General features: G+C 29.0%; 1 protein-coding gene and 1 long non-coding RNA gene across 2 annotated transcripts; one reads left to right on the forward strand and one right to left on the reverse strand.

The window, feature by feature from the left end:
* Positions 1-7,500: 7,500 nt before the first annotated feature.
* Positions 7,501-9,131, forward strand: LOC127257349 (uncharacterized). Its single transcript, XR_007839961.1, has 3 exons — positions 7,501-7,717; positions 8,478-8,552; positions 8,856-9,131. It is a non-coding gene; the product is annotated as an uncharacterized LOC127257349 (long non-coding RNA).
* Positions 9,132-18,557: 9,426 nt separating this feature from the next.
* LOC127257303 (uncharacterized) lies at positions 18,558-19,210 on the reverse strand. The gene is made up of 2 exons (XM_051283679.1): positions 18,882-19,210; positions 18,558-18,816 (listed from the first exon to the last, which is right to left on the reverse strand). Exons 1-2 carry the CDS (start codon positions 19,208-19,210, stop codon positions 18,558-18,560), a joined length of 588 nt encoding a protein of 195 aa, XP_051139636.1.
* Positions 19,211-20,476: the final 1,266 nt, after the last annotated feature.

The following is a 20,476-nucleotide window of genomic DNA, read 5'->3' on the forward strand; positions in this document are numbered from 1 at the left end:
GATGAAGTTTGTTGATATCCCTTTCGTTTCATTTATTCCATACTTGATCTAATTTTTAGAACTTTCGTCTATTTAGTTGCGCTTGATGAATTAAGATTCCTTAAAAATGGGATTGACGAACGAATAGTGTGAGGAGGATGCCGATTATCTTTATATGCGACTTGACTTAGCAAAAAAAAATAAATAAATAAATCAACGCAAAAAATGTCGAAATTAATTTATTATCCGTAGGAATGTCTATTGCACTACAAGAAAAAATCATTTTTGTAACAAAACTTTTTTGTCTCTAAATCTATTTTTTCCGTTACTAATGACATTAGACACGGAATTAGTAATGGAATTACGTTAACTACGTGAACTTTAGGGACGGAATTCCGTTACAAATATATTATTTTTTTGTAGTGATTGGGCCACCTTGTTTCTTAATTTATTGTACCATAGAATTTATTTTGGCGGTTTATTTAAAACTTTGATTCGTCGCATCATCTTTACAAACTACTCCGAATACTTAAGTTTGAAAATATTTCGGGAAACATAATTTAGATTCTTTGTAGATGAGCAATAATGCATAAATGGGTTAAGGATCTGAGTTTTAGCTAAGATTCGTTTACACACCTCCGTTGATATTGCCGACAATATTGAGTCATTGTTTAAAAAATACTTGGTTTAATTTCACTAATTGAATTTATTCGAGGACGAATAAATGTTAAGTGTGAGGAGTTTGATAACTCTTGATTTTTTCATATTTTATAGCTAATTTTTATTTAATTAATTAATTATTTATGTCAAATTTTGGTATTATTTATATTAATTTATTTTAATAATTGTATTTTTCATCTTGTGTGTAAAATATTAGTTTATTAGCTTTTAGGTATAACTTATAATTATTTTGGTGTATAAATTAAATTAATTGATGAGTCTTTTGAATTATATTTTTACGGCATTATTTATGTGTTGTATAAGTATTTAATTTGGTTAAATTAATTTTTTTAATAAGTATTTTTTATTTAAATAATTATTTATAAAGTGTTTATTATTATTTATGTAGGTGAAATAATGTTTGAAAACTGGACTTAGAGTCCAAAGCTGACATTAAAAAGCGAAAAAATGACTTAGGGAGCGAAGAACAATCACTGGCCCGAACGTCAACAAAAGTCAACAGTCAACGCATAAAAATCAATATGCGGAATTCAAGCGACGATTGGCGCGGAATTTGAGCGGCGGCTGCACAAAAGTAAGCGAGCGCAGAAAGTGATGACGGCCGTACGGAAAGCAATGACTACTACATGGAAATTTGAGCGAAGCGGAATTCTATGTCCATTAATCCGTGAGCGGCAACTGCATTTATGAGCGTAGAAACTTCTGCGTGGAATTGAGCGAAGCGGCGGCTGCAACGCGAAAAGCAAGCGACGTTTGCAATTACTATCGCTGGTCAGCGACGGCTGTATTAATTGCCAATGGTTAGCGACGGCTGTATTAATTGTCGATGGTCAGCGGTGCATTTACTGCGCTGCCACAATAAATCCTGCACAAAATTTGGCTCCATTTATGCCTCCTGCTCCCTCAGCGGCTGCATTTACTGGATTCTCTCAACTTCCGTAATTAAATTCCTGCGCACTATTTTTAGCCAATTTTTAGCTATTTTGTGTATTTTTTTATTTCTAGATCCTTCTAGAAAATAAATAGTTATTAGTAGTTATTAGTAGCTATTTTTAGAGGTGGTTAGCAGCTATTTTTAGGTGTAGTAGCTATTTTTAGAGGTAGTTATTTATGGATTGTTGTAATCGCTAAGTGTCTAGAAGTTTTTCTCCCTATAAATATCCCCACACCATATATACACCCATATACACACAACTCATTATTTTCATACACTCCATTTTCTCTATTTTTTTCCTCCATATTTTTATCTAGTTTAATAATACAATTTCAATTTTGTGTCGTGAGCAAACTGATTTTCTCATATATTTTTTTTAAAAAATTCCAGCATATTATTTTACCTAGTAAAATTCCTATCATATTTCTCTACCTCACCTTCACCCAAAATTTCATGTTCGATTTGAATTGTTCAAGTTAGATTTCGACAAGGTTGCGGAAGAGTGATAGAAGAATCGACTATTTCAGCCTTGTTTTGCGTCACAAACAGATTTCGGGTAGTTCAACGTAACTAAGTACGCGGGAGCCTTGTCGACCTGCTTAGTTGCTGTTCTGAATTTGATTATGATTAAAGAGAGGTATCAGAAGGGGTAGAGCCACTAGCGAAACGGTTGGAAGAATAATTCATGGGGCATAGACAGTGGTCTATTGGGTCACAGAAATTTCTAGTAACAGTAGTGTTTCTTGCTTATAATATTATTCGCCGGGTGTCGCTGAAGCCTCGTTGTAAATCCCCTAAGGTCAAGTACCAATCGAGTTGAGATCGGCTTAAGCAAGCAAATGCGATCACACTCATTTCTTCGAGCCGCCCCGCAGTTATACATATATTTTTCGCTATCACACCATCGTCATCCCGCTCATTTCATCCATGGAAAATCTAGCCTTGAGGAACGCAAAAGTCAGACATAAACGTCTCGCTTCATCCTTTTTAAGATATGTATATTTTATTGTTTACTAGTTAGATTTAATTTCTGCAATTTATCTTTTCAGTTTTTTCGATTGCATTAACTCATTGCATTTTTTCTAATTAAATATAGGATATTCGCATATTCTCTGAGTTCGACCCGGACACTCACCGGTTAAAGAAATTTTTTATTTTTGACGAACTTTTTGGAGTTACTACTACACGAACACACATGACACTATTTTTATTTTATACATATATCATTTTTTGTATCTTAAAGATATTTTTCATTTCCCAAAAATCTTCGATCAATAACCTTTAAAATTCTTAAGACAAACTAATCAAGACTGATAAGATGCTTCAAACAAACCAACAACTTTCCCTCAATAACGAACACAAAGAGTGTAGGTATTTAATAAAAAAGTTATAAGTGAGATATGACAAAAAAACCCTGCATTAAAAATAAAAAAACTAGTTAGGTGGTAATTATATCCATGTATTGCATTACAAAAACAAAGATTGAGTTACATGCATATCCATGTATCATATGCACGGTATGAAATTTATAAAATGTTGATACTTCTAAGTTCACAAAAAAGTCATTGTTTGCTTACTCAAAAAAGAGTTATCATTGAGAAGGGAGATATGATTGCATCTTAAACCTCAAATCCAAGTCCGGAGAACAATACCATAGCATAGTCTTCTTTTCCTTTGTCCATGAGGTATGTGAGACAATTAATCACCAAATCCTTGGTTACATTCAGGTGTCTAGGTAAAGAATCCTGCCTAATAAGTGCATCCTTCTTCATGTGTGGAATTTTATATTTTTTTGTCCTTTACTCTTCATTATTTCAATCATGCACCCTTGTAAGCTCAAAATAACTTTGTTTAGTTTTTATCCTGTCAATTTTTCAAAAGATAACACCACTGCATTCACTAGCTCATCCACGTTAGTGCAATCCTTTTCAATTTGAATACTTTATATAGCCCTAAACCATCCAAGGTCGTTGATATTCAAATTTGGAGAGTTGGGAGGTTGTTGCACTAAAACAATGTCAAATCCATCACTTTTGGCAGCTTTTCAGAAATCGGCATCATCATTTTTTATGTGTGCTCTAACGTTATCTTGCTGAATATCATTTTGTCATGTTGGCTGACCATTTCTTCTTTATGGCTTTTATGGCTAGGATAATCTGTCAAAATATTGAAAAATAAATAATGGACACATTCAATCTTTTAAAGTTAGCGAATGCATATAGTAAAATAGAATAAGTTGGATTGTGTTAGTTTGAATGCACACTAGTGCAATCTAACGTTTTATAAATTCAATTAGTACTATACTTACTTTGTCAATTAAGTAAACCTTAGTAACATCATTTGTAATTGATTAAATAGGCTTGGTGATTAGGCTGCCTGCTACCCGATTTTTACTACTTTTTTTTGCAGCTTCCTTGTAAGTGGGAAGATACCAATTTTTCCATAAAAAATCAGTGAACCATCCACCCCATATAGTGGTCTTGAGACTGCGGACATTAACATAATCTTGGTAATAAATGCCTTGGTTTGACATGTTCTGTGTGGATTTTTCTCTTCCGGAGTCATATAGAATCTATGTGAACCTTTAGTGATATAAAACCACTTGGTTTAAGAGCACTTGTGTGTGCTCTTAAGGCTCCACTTGAAATCCACCTCCAAACAGTACTTTTAGAACAACTAATTGATGCAACCCATACTTCGAATAGAACTTTTTTTTTTTTTTTAGGGGAATACTAGCAATCAGCTCATAATTTGGAAGCATTTTCTTTGGCTTAAAAATATTTTTCTTTTTACTGCTTGAGTAAATTACTTCGTCATTATCCATTTTTTTTTTTGGTATCCCTCCAATACCGACTGACAGTACACTTAGACCATGAAAATTCTTTTTGTGCCTCCACCATTTTACCAAAAGCAGGTTTGTCATTCTTAAGATTTCTAAGTAAAAATTGAACTATTGTATTACGCTCACTATCACTGTGATTTTTTTTCCCTGTCATTGTAGGCCGGATGTCAAGGAAAAACTTATACTGAGATGATCACGGGCAAGCTACCGTTTAAGATAAGGTAAAAATAAATAAATAAGTATATTTTATATGGATAAATAATTGTGAAATAAAATAATGAAGCAAATTTACCTTTTTTCAAAGATACTCCATAAAATTTTATCCATTCTCTGCTGTACTGCATTGCATTTTGACTAATCTCTATATTCTTTTGTGAATGACAGTGCAAAGGTTAAAGTTTTTACGGTCCCCTTGGTGTAGTTTATAGCATATGTAATTTTTGAGGGAAATTATTAGGAGGAAAAACAAAATTTGGGGAGTATTTGGCAGAATTTCATATCCAGATTGCTTTTTGTTTACTGCAATTGACTGGTTGATGTTGTATCTGTGATTTGTTATACTCTACCATGCAATATCTTTTGGCTACAATTGATGCTGTATAGTTTTGTTATTATCAAATTTGAAATGGCTTATTATGTTAAAATTATGACTAAAATGATTTTTTCTAGTTCTATTATTGTTGATATTATGTTTTTATTATCAAATATGGAATGATTTATTATGTTGTGTTAGAATTATCGCTGAAATGATTTCATAGTTACGACTGATATTGTATTTTTATTATCAAATTTGAAATAACACGTTATGTTAAGATTATATGTTAAATGATTATAGCTTATTACTCAGAAAATATAGAACACCATGTAACACAATATAAAACTTTTACTATTCAAACTAATTTTAATAATTAAAATTATGAATTTAATTTTAATTCAATATAAAATTTTCATTGTTAATTTTTTTTAACTAAATATTTAAATTTATTAAATTTTAAAATAAAATAAATGTATTAAATATTATTAAAATTTAAATAATATATAAAATTATTCACAATATTATCTATATAAAAAATAAATAAAATTATAATATAAATCATCATCATTAATTCACTAAGCTACCTACTTTAACTCACTAAATTATGTTACCTTAAATACCGTGCCACAACCCAAACACTACAAGAAAAAATCATTTTTGTAACAAAACTTTTTTGTCTCTAAATCTATTTTTTCCGTTACTAATGACATTAGACACGGAATTAGTAATGGAATTACGTTAACTACGTGAACTTTAGGGACGGAATTCCGTTACAAATATATTATTTTTTTGTAGTGAAAGGTATCATTTCAGGTGAGACAGAGGGAGTATGTCTTTTCTTCTAATTGTTTTGATTTCGAATATTATATTCTAATATATATATATTTTTTTATTTTATAGATTATGTTCAAATTATAAATTTTTGTACTTAATTAGGAATTAATTTTAAAAATTTCAAGATTAGTCTAAGAATAATTTTTATCTAATTTGTATTATTAATATATTTTATTTGTTGAGTGTTCCATATTTTGTACTCTTAAATTAAATTACTTTTGTAATATTTTATTTATTTATAAAGAATCTACATATTAATAATACATTATTAAATAAATTAAAATTTAATATGATAAATAATACTAAAATGATTTTTTTTATGCATAGCATGTGTATTATGTTAGAAAACAAAAATAACTAAAAATATTGAAAATGATGATAATTAAAAATTTAAATATAAATATAATAATTTTTGTTTAATTTTGATATATAGTTATGTTATATATTTTGGTATTTTGGTATATACAGTATTATCTATATATATAAATATTAGTATATATCAGTATCATAATATATAATGAACTTGAGTATGGTAATGATAAACTAGCATGCAAAATTTTACATTGTTACCGTACCGAAATCACTGATACGCTATTGTAGCGTACCAAAATTTACAGTATTTTGAAAATTTTAATATATATTTTTTTATGTACAATACAGACGGTATACCGTATTTTCAATATTTTTCTACTATATAGTTTTGTATATAAAATATCCGTGCATAGCCCGGGTTAGAGCGGGAAAACAAACAACCAGTTCGCAACTTTAGTTCGATTTGGCTTGTTTGAGCTCATTAAGAGCTCGTTTGTTAAGTTAAACAAGTCGAAAACAAACATAAATTTTAGCTTGTTATGTTAATGAATGAGCTCGAGGTTGTTTGCGAACATTCAACAATATGTATTAAAAAAATAAAATAAATAAATTTATATTTAATAAGTAAATATATTTTTATAAATATAATATAGGGTAAATTATATAATACATCTTTTGTTTTTAGTAAAAATGTATAAAATATCATTTGTTTTATTTATTGCATGAAATCCTCTTGTGTTAATACCACTACAAAAAAATAATCTATTTGTAACGGAATTCCGTCCCTAAAGTTCACGTAGCTAACGTAATTCCATTCCTAATTTTGTCTCTAGTGTCATTAGTAACGGAAAAAGTAGATTTAGAGACAAAAAAGTTTGGTTACAAAAATGATTTTTTCTTGTAGTGTACACTAAAAAAAAATCTCAAATTGCTATGAAATACAATCTATTGTAAAAGTGCAACGGAATTTGCTAAACAAACAGGAGATTGTCGAGGAAATATTGCAACAGAATAAATTTACCACAAAAATTCTAAAAATTATATTAGGAATATTACATCCTGTTGCAAAATTGAGATGGAAATAGCAACAAATTAATTCCGTTGCAGATTTTTCAAAATTTACTTAGAAAATTGCAACATAAATAGCAAAAGATTAAATTATTTACAAAATTTCATTAATTTCACGAGGAATCTTACATTTTATTGCAAAACTACTATGAAAATAACTACATATTAAATCCGTTGCAAAATTGATCTATTTTAATAATATTATTAATTAATTAATAATTATTTAAAAAATAATTTATTAATTATTAATTATATTATTATTGATTATAATTAAGTAATTACTCTAAATATTCCCAAAGAATTGTTATCAACCCACCCAAACACACGTCAAACGCACACAGCTCCTTCCAACCATTTTCAATTTCCCCAAATTGAACTCGCAAAGCTCGTGGATCATCTCCTCCGCTGTCGCTGCTTCCAGATAGCCCGAAAATGACCGGAGGCTGGTAATCCTCACTTGAGCGGTTCGATTTTCACCTAAGCGCAGCAGTTGTAGGAAACAACTAGGTTCGCGAGCGGCCGAGGCACAGGGGTACAACTTCATCGCCTCTTCTTTGGGCGTTGATATTTTGCTTATCAGCTATTATATTTTTTGGATAGGAGATGGTAATTTCTTTTAATACAATATGAGCCGTAGGCTGCCATGATTTTGATTTTTTTTTTTTTTACTTCGTTGAGAAAATATTAAATGAGCTATTATGATTTTTGTGCCTATATATTGCGTACAATTTAATACATTCAAATAACTTTTGAATGAAATTGGAATGTTTCTAGATTTCCCTCATATAAATGTTTCAATAGTATGATTGTATTTACAAAGATGTAGTAACCGGTACCCTCTGTGAATACAAAACATTGGTTATGAAGAGTTTATTGCTTTTTCTTGATGTTTCTATGATGTCATGCTAATCACTTAAACAATCTTGGTTCTCTTGCAACATTTTTTAGTTAACATGTTTGCTCGGTTCCTAATTGATGGACTGGGATGCTTTTGAACTTCTGAAGCTTCGGATAATATTTTCTGCAGTTATTAGTTAGCCATGCACTTTATGACAACACCAAGAATGGTTTTCATAGTCTTTTGTGTCTACAAATGTCATGTGATTGTTCATTATAGTATTAATTCTGATGGTTGACAGAAACGTTACAATTTATGCATTAGAAGATTCTAGGTTATTGTCATCCCTTAGGAGGTGCTAATATTTTATAGAAAAGGGAAAATATCATAGTGTCTTTGTTATTACCTTTTATTCTATTGTTTTGAGTCATTTCTGTTTCTAACATCAATATAGATGGATGCATCTTCCAGAATCTCTAAAATAAGAAGTCGAGAACGTGATAGGCTCAACGGGCCTCCTTGGCTTAAGGTGTGTTAGTTTTGTTTATTTAGGCACTAAATACTACACATAAACGACTATTTTTGTCATTTGTATGGTTTATTAAGCTTTACTTTAAAGATGAAATTAATAATTTGAGTAGGCACAATATGTCTTTTCTAATCATTCCTTTAATTGCTTTTATTAGTTGCAGTTAACTTTAAATGCAGTCTTGATCTTATGTTACATTTAGAAACCTTGCCTTGTTTTCAAATTTAAACTTCTCTTTATCAATGAGAGTCTCATTATTATATGTTGGGGTTCTGAACTGAATTTCCATCAAACTAATCTCAGGCACTGATGGGTGGTATGGCATTCTCACATGTGTATATGCTATTCTTAACTATGCCCAGACTGGTTTGATTGCAGCTGTGTTTTTCCTTAAAGTGAGTATAATAATATGTTCTGTTTTATCCCATTATTGACACATAATTTTATTTATTTTATAATTCCTTTAATAATTTGTTTGACATTATTGTTTCATGTTGGTAATTGATATGAATTTGAGTGGGATTTACTTTGAAATTTTGTTGAACTATAATTCTAAATGTTAGTGTGCATTTGATGACTTGAGTTATGTCTTGGTATTTAGTTGTGAGAGGTGTTGTTGACAAGAAGTACTACTCACACTGTTCATTTGCTTTATAAATTCCATATTGTATCGTATTAAACAAAGTGCATAATATTGCTTCTTTTTTTTTTTTTTTTCTAAATCTTGTATGTCATGGGGGATGCTTCATACTGCAATATTATATGTTGAAATTAATGTAGTGGTAATTTTGAAGTTGTTAGCTTTTGTAGTGACATTATCAATTAAGAAACAGGAAACATGATTCGGCCCCTGATAATTCCTTATAGCAAAGACATTAACTCCGAATGATTCTATATATATATATATATAGATGAACACCCAAAATCAGTACAGGAACTGCATGGTTGATGGAAAGATTTAATTGGATATTCTTGAATGACTGAAATGGTTTGATCTGAAGGATTTGAGAAGTTCTTGCAGTCACAGAACATGAGGAGACAATAATCATTTCAAAAATAGACTATTCTCAGCTTGATCTCAGAAGGTGAAACATAATAAGCATCCCTTGTATTATATCCATTTTTACGTACGATATTACGAAGATATGTTTCGTTCTCACCATGTGCAGAACAAACATGCCGCTAGGACAGCAAAGACAGAGTTATTAGTGTTCTTCTACAATTTCTTTGGCATCTCTCTAGCCTTGCCTGTAATACCCCGTAAAATAATCGCCGGAAATTTGTCGGAGTCGGACAAATTTTATTTTGGGCATAATTTATTTTGGTCTTTTAGTGTAATAAATTAAAGAGTTGGGTTTAAATTAGAAGTAAATATTTAAAATTGGGCCCACGTAGGGTAAGATAATTAATAAAGGTCTAAATATTTTATATTTAACAAAAAATAAAATAAAATAAAATAAAATAAGGAAAAAAGAACAGCAGCCAACACGCACGCCGCCGCCGCCAACCCCTTATTCTTCCTTAGAGTTCTTCATCTCCAAAATTCTTTCTTTTGGTCTCTTCTCTTGAGGTAAGTGGGATTAATCTTAGATAGATTGATATATTGTAATCCCTAGACCCCTTTTATTGATATTTTTTTCAAAATCATTGTCAAATGGGTTTGCCTTAAAAGTGTTAGGTTTTGCCAATTTCTTCTAGAAAGCTGATTATAATGTCATCTAAGGCTTATGTGAAGATTATTATTGTATTTTAAATTGAAAAATCGTAGAATTTATGGGATGGGTTTGAAACCCTAGTTTTGCCCTAACCTAGTTATGGTTTTTGGAAAAAGATTTACGATTATATTTAAATATTATGATTTTGGAGTTAGACCATGCCTATTGTGATTGACATATTTTTCGAATGTTTATTTGGCGAAATAAAGTGAGATTATAACGAACTTGTTGGGTCTAATATCCTACTTTTGCATATGGTTAAATGTTGACAATTGAAAGATTTTGAGTTTAAAACACTCTTTTTGAAATTTGTCTAAGAGCATGTTGAGTATTTGGTCAAATTGGTAATTGAAACTACCCGTCGAGTCCGATCAACTCATCGATTGTTTGGATAATAAGGCATAGTCTTTAACCTCTATGCCTTGCAAACACGTGAGGGTATACCGGTATTTTAGGATAACTAGCTAACCTTGAACTAGATCCCGAATGGGATAGGTCGAGGGATCGAGATGGCGGGTTCCGTTTTTGGGTGATTCCGAGGTGCCCGTCATTTACGATGAAAAGGTCTTTAGACCGTCATCCATGATGGAGGGTTGGATTGCGTACAATCCCCTCTTGGTATGTTATATTGGAGACTAGAGGGTTGTGGGCCGTATGGCATCCCTCGCAAACTAATAATAAATTGATGTACATGTACTTTGGGTTTCGAACCCTTATGTACACATTGTGGAGTTTCCTTTGAGGGTTGTGACCCTACGGTTGTTATGTGAAACTATGTGACGTGTTATACGAAGTAATAAGGTTGGAAAACCGGGTCGAGCCGGTCCTGATTAAAGCCTAGTGGAGTTTTCGTCATGATGTGCTCATCACTATTATTTGAGAATGAAAATGAGATATAAGGGAGGCGCTAAAAGACTCGTGTGTGTGAGTTCTTCTTATGTGATACATGTCATCTTATCCAATTATCTTCTTCAAATGATTTTGTGACATTATACCGTATTAATTTATCTTCAATTAATTGCATTTACTCAACCGTTGTGTTGACCCTCTTCTTACAATCTTGTGATCATGCTTCCGTTATACTTAAATGATGCATTCGCGTCATATGATCCATCGGGAGAAATTAGAACTACTTTACCTTTTAAAATGCTTTTGAAATTCATTAATCATGTTTAAAGACTAATGCCTCTTGAATTATTTTCAATTTATACTTTTAAGTTGAACTTTATTTACTTAATTGATAAGCCGGTGCGCTTTAATTCTAAGTTCCTATTAGTTGTTGGTATTTATTATTTTAGCCTTGGCGCCACAACGTAGGACTCGTTGGTTGATGAACGAGCCTTCTGGCGTGGCGTGGCGGTGACGCTCCGGTTTGAGCTGGCCGAGGTGTTACATTGCCTATTGGCCTTCCCTCCGAAACCATCTCAGTTCGTTGATCATCCTTCGGATCTTCGCTTGGTGTCTGTGTTCTTTGGCTTCTCTTAAGTATTTATATATACATAAAATTGAATTTTTGGATATATAATATATATAAATTGAATAATATAGTAGAGCAGAGAAGGTGTCTTCACATTAATAGGCATTTCAGTTTAGTTATAGTAACAAGAAAAAATAATTTAATAAATAAAATGATTAAATTATATATATATATATATTTTATGGGATGATTTTTACATTTTACCTTATGAACAAAGTAATTTTTATTAATTGTTTCAGTAAAATTAATGAATTTGTAAACTAGTGTAGTGTTTATGTCTATATATTTATAGGGTTGGGATCCCATGCTGAAACCTAATATTCAGCATTATGCTGATCCATTAATAGCCTTTGGATTATAGAAGTTAATCTAAAGGCTTATATTAATCTAGGGATATAAAAATAATTTACTTACAAATAATTTATGTAATTGTCTTTTATTTTCTAATTCTTTCCTCTGTTGTTATTTTTTTTCCCCTTTTGTAATTTCAACACCGCACAAAAAAAAGAGCATAATCTTTCAACAAAATTTTGAATAAAATTGATAAAGATGAGCAAAATCTATTTGCCATTATTCCAACCTCAATAAATTCCTAAAAAGCAACAGAGATATCGAATAACTAAAAATTTCAAATATTTCATCTCCTTCGCTCAACAACGTGATTATTTCATAATTTTTCAAAATTTGTAGAACAACCAAATATTAAAATCTCGTTTGCATGATTGCAGCTATTAAAAATTTGAATAATATACATTATTGATTGTTATTATATCAAAATATATAGATTACTGCTAATTAAAATAAATTAGCATCTTGAATTTAACATTTACGTATGCATAGGAAGCATTCCATACTATATTATATAACTCGATACAAAATTCGGCATTCCTTAAAATGTGTGACAACATTTTAATACTCAATAGAGAGTATATTGTTTGACGTTTTTCAGTATCCGATATAAACATGATCAATTGATTGACATATAGAGAAATTAACAAAATTTTATAATTTTTATTATGAGTATTCACATAATAGGAGTTTGTAGTATGGATTAAAATCCAAAAAAAATTCAGCGTTCATTATTATATAAAAATACTTATATTATTGTTAATGAAAAAAATTTAGCATATCGTTCAATTGAGTTTAGCATTTGCGTGTGCATGAGAGAACATTTCATATTATGTTATATACTACTTGGTACAACAATGGATATTTTCTAAAATGTGTGACAACATTTTATTATTCAATAGACAACATATTGTTTGATATTTTTCTGCATCTAATATAAACAGGGTTCATTGATTGACATACAATTAAATTAACAAAACCAGATGTTGCTTACAATTTATAGTGTATGTATGCATATAATAGAGGTTTGTAGTTAGGTTTAAGATGCATTAAAAAATTCAACATTTATTTTTGCATAAAAATACTCAGATTATTGTTAATTAAAGTAAATCAACATTTTGTTTAATTGATTTAAGCAATTATGTGTACAGGAAATAGCGTTTTATACCATACTATTCAGCACGACATCAATTGTCGCCACATACTTTTTCAATATTCTTCCGATCACTATCACTATCCTTCTTCCACCATCGCCGCCACCCTCCGCTCAATCCTCCCATACTACTTGAACACATTTTACCACTCACCATCGCATCGCTCAACAGTAATGATCAATCATCTACCACCGATGACTTTCCACCTATCAACTAAGCCCACACACACTCCCGGAGAATAGAGATCACCCTCAAGACAGCGGCGATGGCAGCAGCAACGACAACGTAGACGACAGCAGCGGCAGTGGCGTCGGCATAGACGATAGCAGTAGCAACAGAAAAGAATCATAAATAATTACCCTAAAAAATCAATTTTATCCTTATTTAATCTACACCATTAATTTTATATCAAATTTGATTAATTGATGAAATTAAATCAGCACTATGCTGATGACACTCCCATCAGCAGGGGATCCACATCCATATTTATATCTAGGTGTTATGTATACCTTTGGTTGAGAGTTATGTCACAATACCATCAATAAAGTTATGTCACATTAATAAAGTTATTGATAAATTTACTATCTCTTGAATATGAACTTAGCATGGCTTATTTTCTTATTACACATGTTATGTGTGGCTATTACAGTTTGATTTTTGTGAAATGATTGTGCTCCAGGTACACCTGTAAGAGGTTGTCTTGAGGTTGATTTTGAAAGATAGTTGGATTTTTTATTCAAGTTGCTCGTATTGCAAGTTCTATACAAAAAGAATATGAGAAACATCCAAAATGGTTTATGAAAGGACTTGAGAACAACAAAAAGATCATTGAACTCTGGAACCAGGTAGAAAGCTTTGCTTCACAATTTGTCATGCTGGGATATGATGAATGATTTATTATTATATATATTTTTAGTTACGACTTTATTTTTGTATGATATTTGGTAACTGGAAGTAGATTTATACATTTACCTGATATGTGCTACTTGCAGTATTGATATTAAATATATTTTATTATGTAGTCTATTATATTTTGTTTTGTTTGAAATTTCTATATGATTTTTAGTTAGTTTTTGTATATTTGATGGGAGATATTAATCGAATCATTAAGGGCGTGTTTGTCAATTAGCTGATAGCTGTTAGCTGATTCAATTAGCTGATTTGACTAGCTGATTAGATTAGCTGTTTGTATTAAAATGTTTGGTAAATCAACTGTTTGATATTAGCTGTTTATACGTAAAATGATAATTGAGGACATTTCTATTTTATTTTTGTTTCTAATATATTCAATTATGTTCCTTTGAGTTTAGAATGTTTAAAATGTTTGGTTATTAGTTATTGAAAATTGTAAAAGTGTTATAAAAGTATTTATTTTTATTACAGTTAGATTTAAAAAATAATATATTTTTATTAGCATATATAAATAGTTTTTTTCTATTGAAAATGATGTAAGATATAAAATAATAAATTTTTCGTGTATATATTTATTATGTTAGTTATCGATTAGTTCATTATATTTATAATTTTCAATAAATTTAATTTATTTAATTTATTTTTAGTATAAAATTTATATAATGTAATTTTAATATAAAAATAAATTATTAATATTTATATTTATATTTTATATTGATTTTAATAAATTTATATATTTTACGATTAAAATAATTTTTATATAAAAATTAATTATTTTAAATTTATAAAAGTAAAACTATAATATGATAAAATATTCCAATATAATTAATAAATAATCAAAATATATTTATTTGTGTAAAATGTATAATAAATTTTTAAGGGCTTATAAGGAATAAATTTTTTTTTTTTTTTACAGAAAAAGCTATTTCAAAACGCTGGGTAAGTTAGCTTTTCAGAAATTAGCTTTTTGGGTCCAAAAAACTATTCCAAAAAGCTAATTTACCAAACACCTAAATTAGCTTTTTGACTGGTCAAACAGCTAAAAGCTGTTCAATAAGCTAAAAGCTCTTCAAAAAGCTATTTGCCAAACACCCCCTAAATTAGGTTGATTGTGAATGATTGAATTAATATTTATTATATAGGTTTTGGAAAAAATTGACAAAAATAAATAAATTGAATAGGCAATGTATTAATTCCGTCTCAATTTGTTAAAAAATTTGCAACAGAATCAGCAAACGATCTTTTCTCTTGCAATGCATAAAATTGCGACGGAAATAACGATCACTAGTTATGTGGCAATTTTTTGCGACGGAAATCTTAATTGTCACATTATATTACTATAATAGTATTTACTACTGCTCCCACTTGGATGTAAATTCCGTTTGAAAGTTGTGATGAAAATTTTGTCTGTTGTTACGGTAGTAATTTGCAACTTTTTTTTGTAGTGAATGTAAAGTTTGTACGAAACACTATTCTTGTTCAAAGCTGATATCTGTATATAAATAAAGACATAAATTACGCATGCTTTATACAAATAAAAAACGTAAAATATTTGAAATAATTTTTTTGAATAAAATAAATAAATAAATAATTGATCAATAATTTATTTTTATAGTTTTTATAAAAATCAAATAACATTTTGTTTCCAAAAACTATAAAATGAAGTATTAATCAATTATTTATTTATTTATTTTATTCAAAAAATTTATTTAAGATATTTTGTATTTTTTATTTGTATTAAACTTGCGTAATTTAAGTCTTAATTTAAAATCAAATATCAATTTGGATAAAGAAGATGTTTCGTACAAATTTTACATTAACATAAGGGAATTTCACACAATAAATTCGCACTACAAAAAAATAATATATTTGTAACGGAATTCCGTCCCTAAAGTTCACGTAGTTAACGTAATTCCATTACTAATTCCGTGTCTAATGTCATTAGTAACGGAAAAAATAGATTTAGAGACAAAAAAGTTTTGTTACAAAAATGATTTTTTCTTGTAGTGAAATAAAATACAGAGTATTTTGTATATTTTTACTAAAATACAAGGGTGTTATATAATTTACCTTATAATATAGTATTTAATTTATCTTTTTTAAAAATAAAAAATTCTCTTATGGAGTTGAGCCAAGTTGAGCCGAACATGAACACAAAAATTATTAAATGAGTCGAATTCAAACAAAAATTTCATCTTACATCTCTTAACGAACGAACATGAGTCGAGCTCGAATCCTTAATGAACCGAACTCAAACATGACAACCTCGGCTCGGTTCGTTTACGGCTCTAACACGAATTACCCGCTAGTATTTAAAAATTTGAAGGATATAAAAAAATATAAAAATATATAAAGTAATTAAATAAATAATGTTTTTGATATTAAAAAGAATTATAGATTTTAATATTATTTTAAAAAGAATTATTCATTCGTCCAATTCATTTTGTTATTTTTCTTAACACAGTTATATATTTTAATATTATTTTAAATTTATAATTTTTTAAATTTTAATTACACAAATTAGTTATTTTAATCTTAATATATAATTATTTTATTATATGATAATTATTTTTACTAAAATATTTTTAATTATTACTAATTATACTCCTCTTAAATTCCAGATATATATGTTCAAATGGATATGATAGGAAGAGAGTATATATGTCTTAGATTGTATTAAATGTTTGTGTGCTTTTTTTACCACAAAAACTTCAATTTTTTTATTATTTGGACTATGTTGTTTTTCGAAAAAAATACAATTTTATTTTTTTGACAAAACATCCAATTATATATTATTTTAATATTAAATTCAAACCAAAATTTTTCAAACTAAATCAAGGGTGTGTTTGGCAATGAGCTGATTCAATTAGCGAATTTGACTAGCTGATTCGATTAGCTGTTTGTATTAAAGTGTTTGGTAAAATAGCAGTTTGAAATTAGCTGTTTATACGTATAATGACAATTAAAGACATTTTATATTTTATTTTCAAAATATTTAGTTGAGTTTTTTCGGTGGACAGATATTTTTATAATTTTATTATTAATTTTAAAAATTAGAAAAATTTAGTAAGATATTTATTTTTATTATTTTAAAAATATTTTGTAAAGAATTAATACAAATTTATTGAAAAATATATTTTTTTTATTAGAAATAGTATAAATATAAAAGAGCAAAAATTATTAACATATGCATTTTTATTAGATTAATTTTTAATTAATATATATTTACATTAAATTTATAATTTTAAATAAATATATTTATTTTTAATAAAAATATTATGTGATAAAAAATACTATATAATTAATTCAATAAAATTAATATTTTTATATTATCTTTATTCTAAAAAATTAAAAAAAACCTATAAATAAAATAATTGATATATAAAAAAATAATTATTTTAAATTTATAAATATGAATTTATAAGTTATTAGAAGAAAATATATCTAAATAATTAATAAATAGTGTAATAAAAAAAATATGAATATATGTGAAAAAATTAATTAATTTTAAGGAAAAATAAAGAAAAAAAATTGAAGTAAAAATATAATTTGAAACGTTGGTATATACAATTTTTTCAAAATTAACTTTTTAAACCTAATAAATTAATTAAAAACACTAATTTATTAAACACTAAAATTAACTAATTTAGTGATCAAACAACTAAAAACTATTAATAAACTAAAAGCTTTTGAAAAAGCTTACCAAACACCCTCCAAATAAACATACTAAATTTCCAAAACTTTCCAGAAACTCAAAAATCCTAAGACCATCACAACGGAACGCAGCGCCTCCCACGTCACCATTTTATTAAAAATAAAAAATAAAAAAATGGATCTGACACAGGAAACCGATTACTGTGAGGTTAAAGTTCTTCCCTGTAATTCCTCCTTTTGGGTGGGGCCAAGTGCTTATTTTTATATTTAATTACTAATATTAAAATTATATATATCATATTTATATTAATTTGGTTGTTTTAAAGATTTTATTTAAATTTATTATATAAATTTTATTTAATATTTGTAATAATAGAAAATTTAAATATATTTTTATTTTTATTTTAAATAGTTTTTAATGAATATTTTATAAAACATTTAATCTAATATCTACTGTTAATTTAATTATAATTATTGATTAAAAAATAATTTTTTATTAACGTATATAACTTAATTAAAATTACACATAATACAAATAAAAATAAAAGTAAATGAAAATATTCATAAATTTAAAAGTAAATTTACATGATTTAATTAAAATTACACACAATACAAATATTAATTGAAAATGCATAAAACTATTCATAAATTTAAATGCAAACTTAAGCAACCTAATTAAAATTGCAGACAATACATATAATAATTAAAAAAATATGAAAAAATCCTAATAAATTTGAATGCAAACTTAAGGAAAGCATTCGTGTGCCAACCTTTCTTTCACTCCTTTTTCAAAATCAGTCAGATTATCATCACCTTTGGCCATTAACATCATGAGCATCTCCATTTTATTTGAAGCAAGTTGTAGTCGTTTAGCATCCCGATCAATCTTCCTCGCTGTTTTTTCCAATCTTTTAGCTTTCAGAAGTGCTTCTATTTTTTCGGATTGTTGCTTCAAACTTTGTTCCTTGACTGCTGCCATATGTTCCATACTTGAGCTAAATTCGCTGCTTTTTTCGTAAAATTTTTCATATTTTTCAGTAGGATTTGAATTGAATTCCTCGTTTTGCACCTGTTTCCCCCTCTTCTTACTTGCTTTAATACCGGGGGGAGGGGGGGGCGAGTAGGAGGAGTTGGGTCATCCACATCAAAGTATGGTGTCGTCGGACACGAACTTGAATAACCACCATCTTCACTTGTTTTCGTTCGCTTTGAACTTCCACCACTGTTACGAGATGATTCGCAGTAACTGGCCTTCCATTTGGGCTCATCTCTGAGTATACGCCAAGCATTTTCATGGACGAAATCTTTCTTCTGACCGTCATTTAAATATATCTTCTTTGCTGCATTGAGGACATCCTTGCTTGCATGTCCACTGCCTATGTTTCGATTAGTCCTCATAACACCCAACAAACTTTTGCACAGCCTTACATATTTTACTCCAACTATTTTTACATTGAGTAACATCTCTGCTCGTTGCAGTTTCAGGCTTGTTCTCCATGTAGTACGATGCGACTCTTTTCCAGAAAGCACTACTTGGTTGGTCAGTGTTGGTTACGGCATCCTTACTTGTGTTTAGCCATGCACTGATTAGAAGTTCGTCTTCGGTCGAGCACCTCACCTTCCTTGTATCTTTATTTTTTGTATTGTCAGGAACATCATCATCTGCTAAATTGATAAGTGTGCACTATTGTGGAGTGTCCATTGCTTCAGTGGCTTGCATCATGAATTGAGGAGATGATGAACTTCCGAATGCTTGAAAATTTGGAGGATAGAAGTTTGGAGGAATTTGATAATATGGTGGAGGATTGAATGACTGAAATGGGACATTAGATGTAAGGAATATTGGTTGATTTCCTAACATGTTCATAAAACTTGGAAATCAAAAAGAATTTTGGGCATCTTGAGAGTTGGATGAATTTTGAGAGTTGGGATCTATTCGTGGGAAATTCAAGAGAAAATATAGAGAGAAGATTTAAGGAGATAGTGTAGATCATATCAAGTAAGTATGTAGTGTATTTATAGTAAATATTGCAACGGCTATATTTCTAACGGCTATATTCCCAACGGCTATATTCCTAACGGCTATATTCCCAACGACTATATTCCTAACGGCTATATTTCTAACGGCTATATTCCCAACGACTATATTCCCAACGACTATATTCCCAACGACTAGTTTATTTATTTATATATATGTTACCAATTCATATGCACATAATTCATTTACACAATAGTTCAATCTTTCATATTCTAAAACACATTTATTTTCTCCCAAAATGATGTCAACCCTATCCTTATCTCTGTCTGATTCATCTGACGAAGACTTGGAAAATATGTGTCAATTGGCAAAAACATATGCTCAATTGTATCAAGAGATTGAGCACATCAACAATGAAGATGAGGGAAGCTCGCGGCAACGTCGACGGAGAACATACATAGAGAGGAATCGTGAAGATGGCCATACTTGATTATTCAATGATTATTTTTCTGATAACCCTCTGTATCCAAGTTCTTATTTTCGGCGTAGGTTCCGAATGAGAAAACATGTCTTTCTTCACATCGTAGATTGACTCTCCAATGAAATGGAGTTCTTTCAGAAATGGTGTGATGCTACATGAATAGATGGATTGTCAGCATTACAAAAATGCACAGTAGCAATACGTG

This window comes from Andrographis paniculata, unplaced genomic scaffold, assembly GCF_009805555.1.
Source record: "Andrographis paniculata isolate CXL003 unplaced genomic scaffold, ASM980555v1 Contig57END, whole genome shotgun sequence".
NCBI lineage: Eukaryota > Viridiplantae > Streptophyta > Magnoliopsida > Lamiales > Acanthaceae > Andrographis > Andrographis paniculata.

Excerpts from the sequence above, each read along its gene's own strand:
- LOC127257303 (XM_051283679.1), bottom strand. The coding sequence starts at position 19,210 with ATGAGGACTAATCGAAACATAGGCAGTGGACATGCAAGCAAGGATGTC. Across the intron at positions 18,817-18,881 it reads GTAAGAAGAGGGGGAAACAG|CGAATTTAGCTCAAGTATGG; the intron begins GTGCAAAACGAG and ends CGAAAAAAGCAG.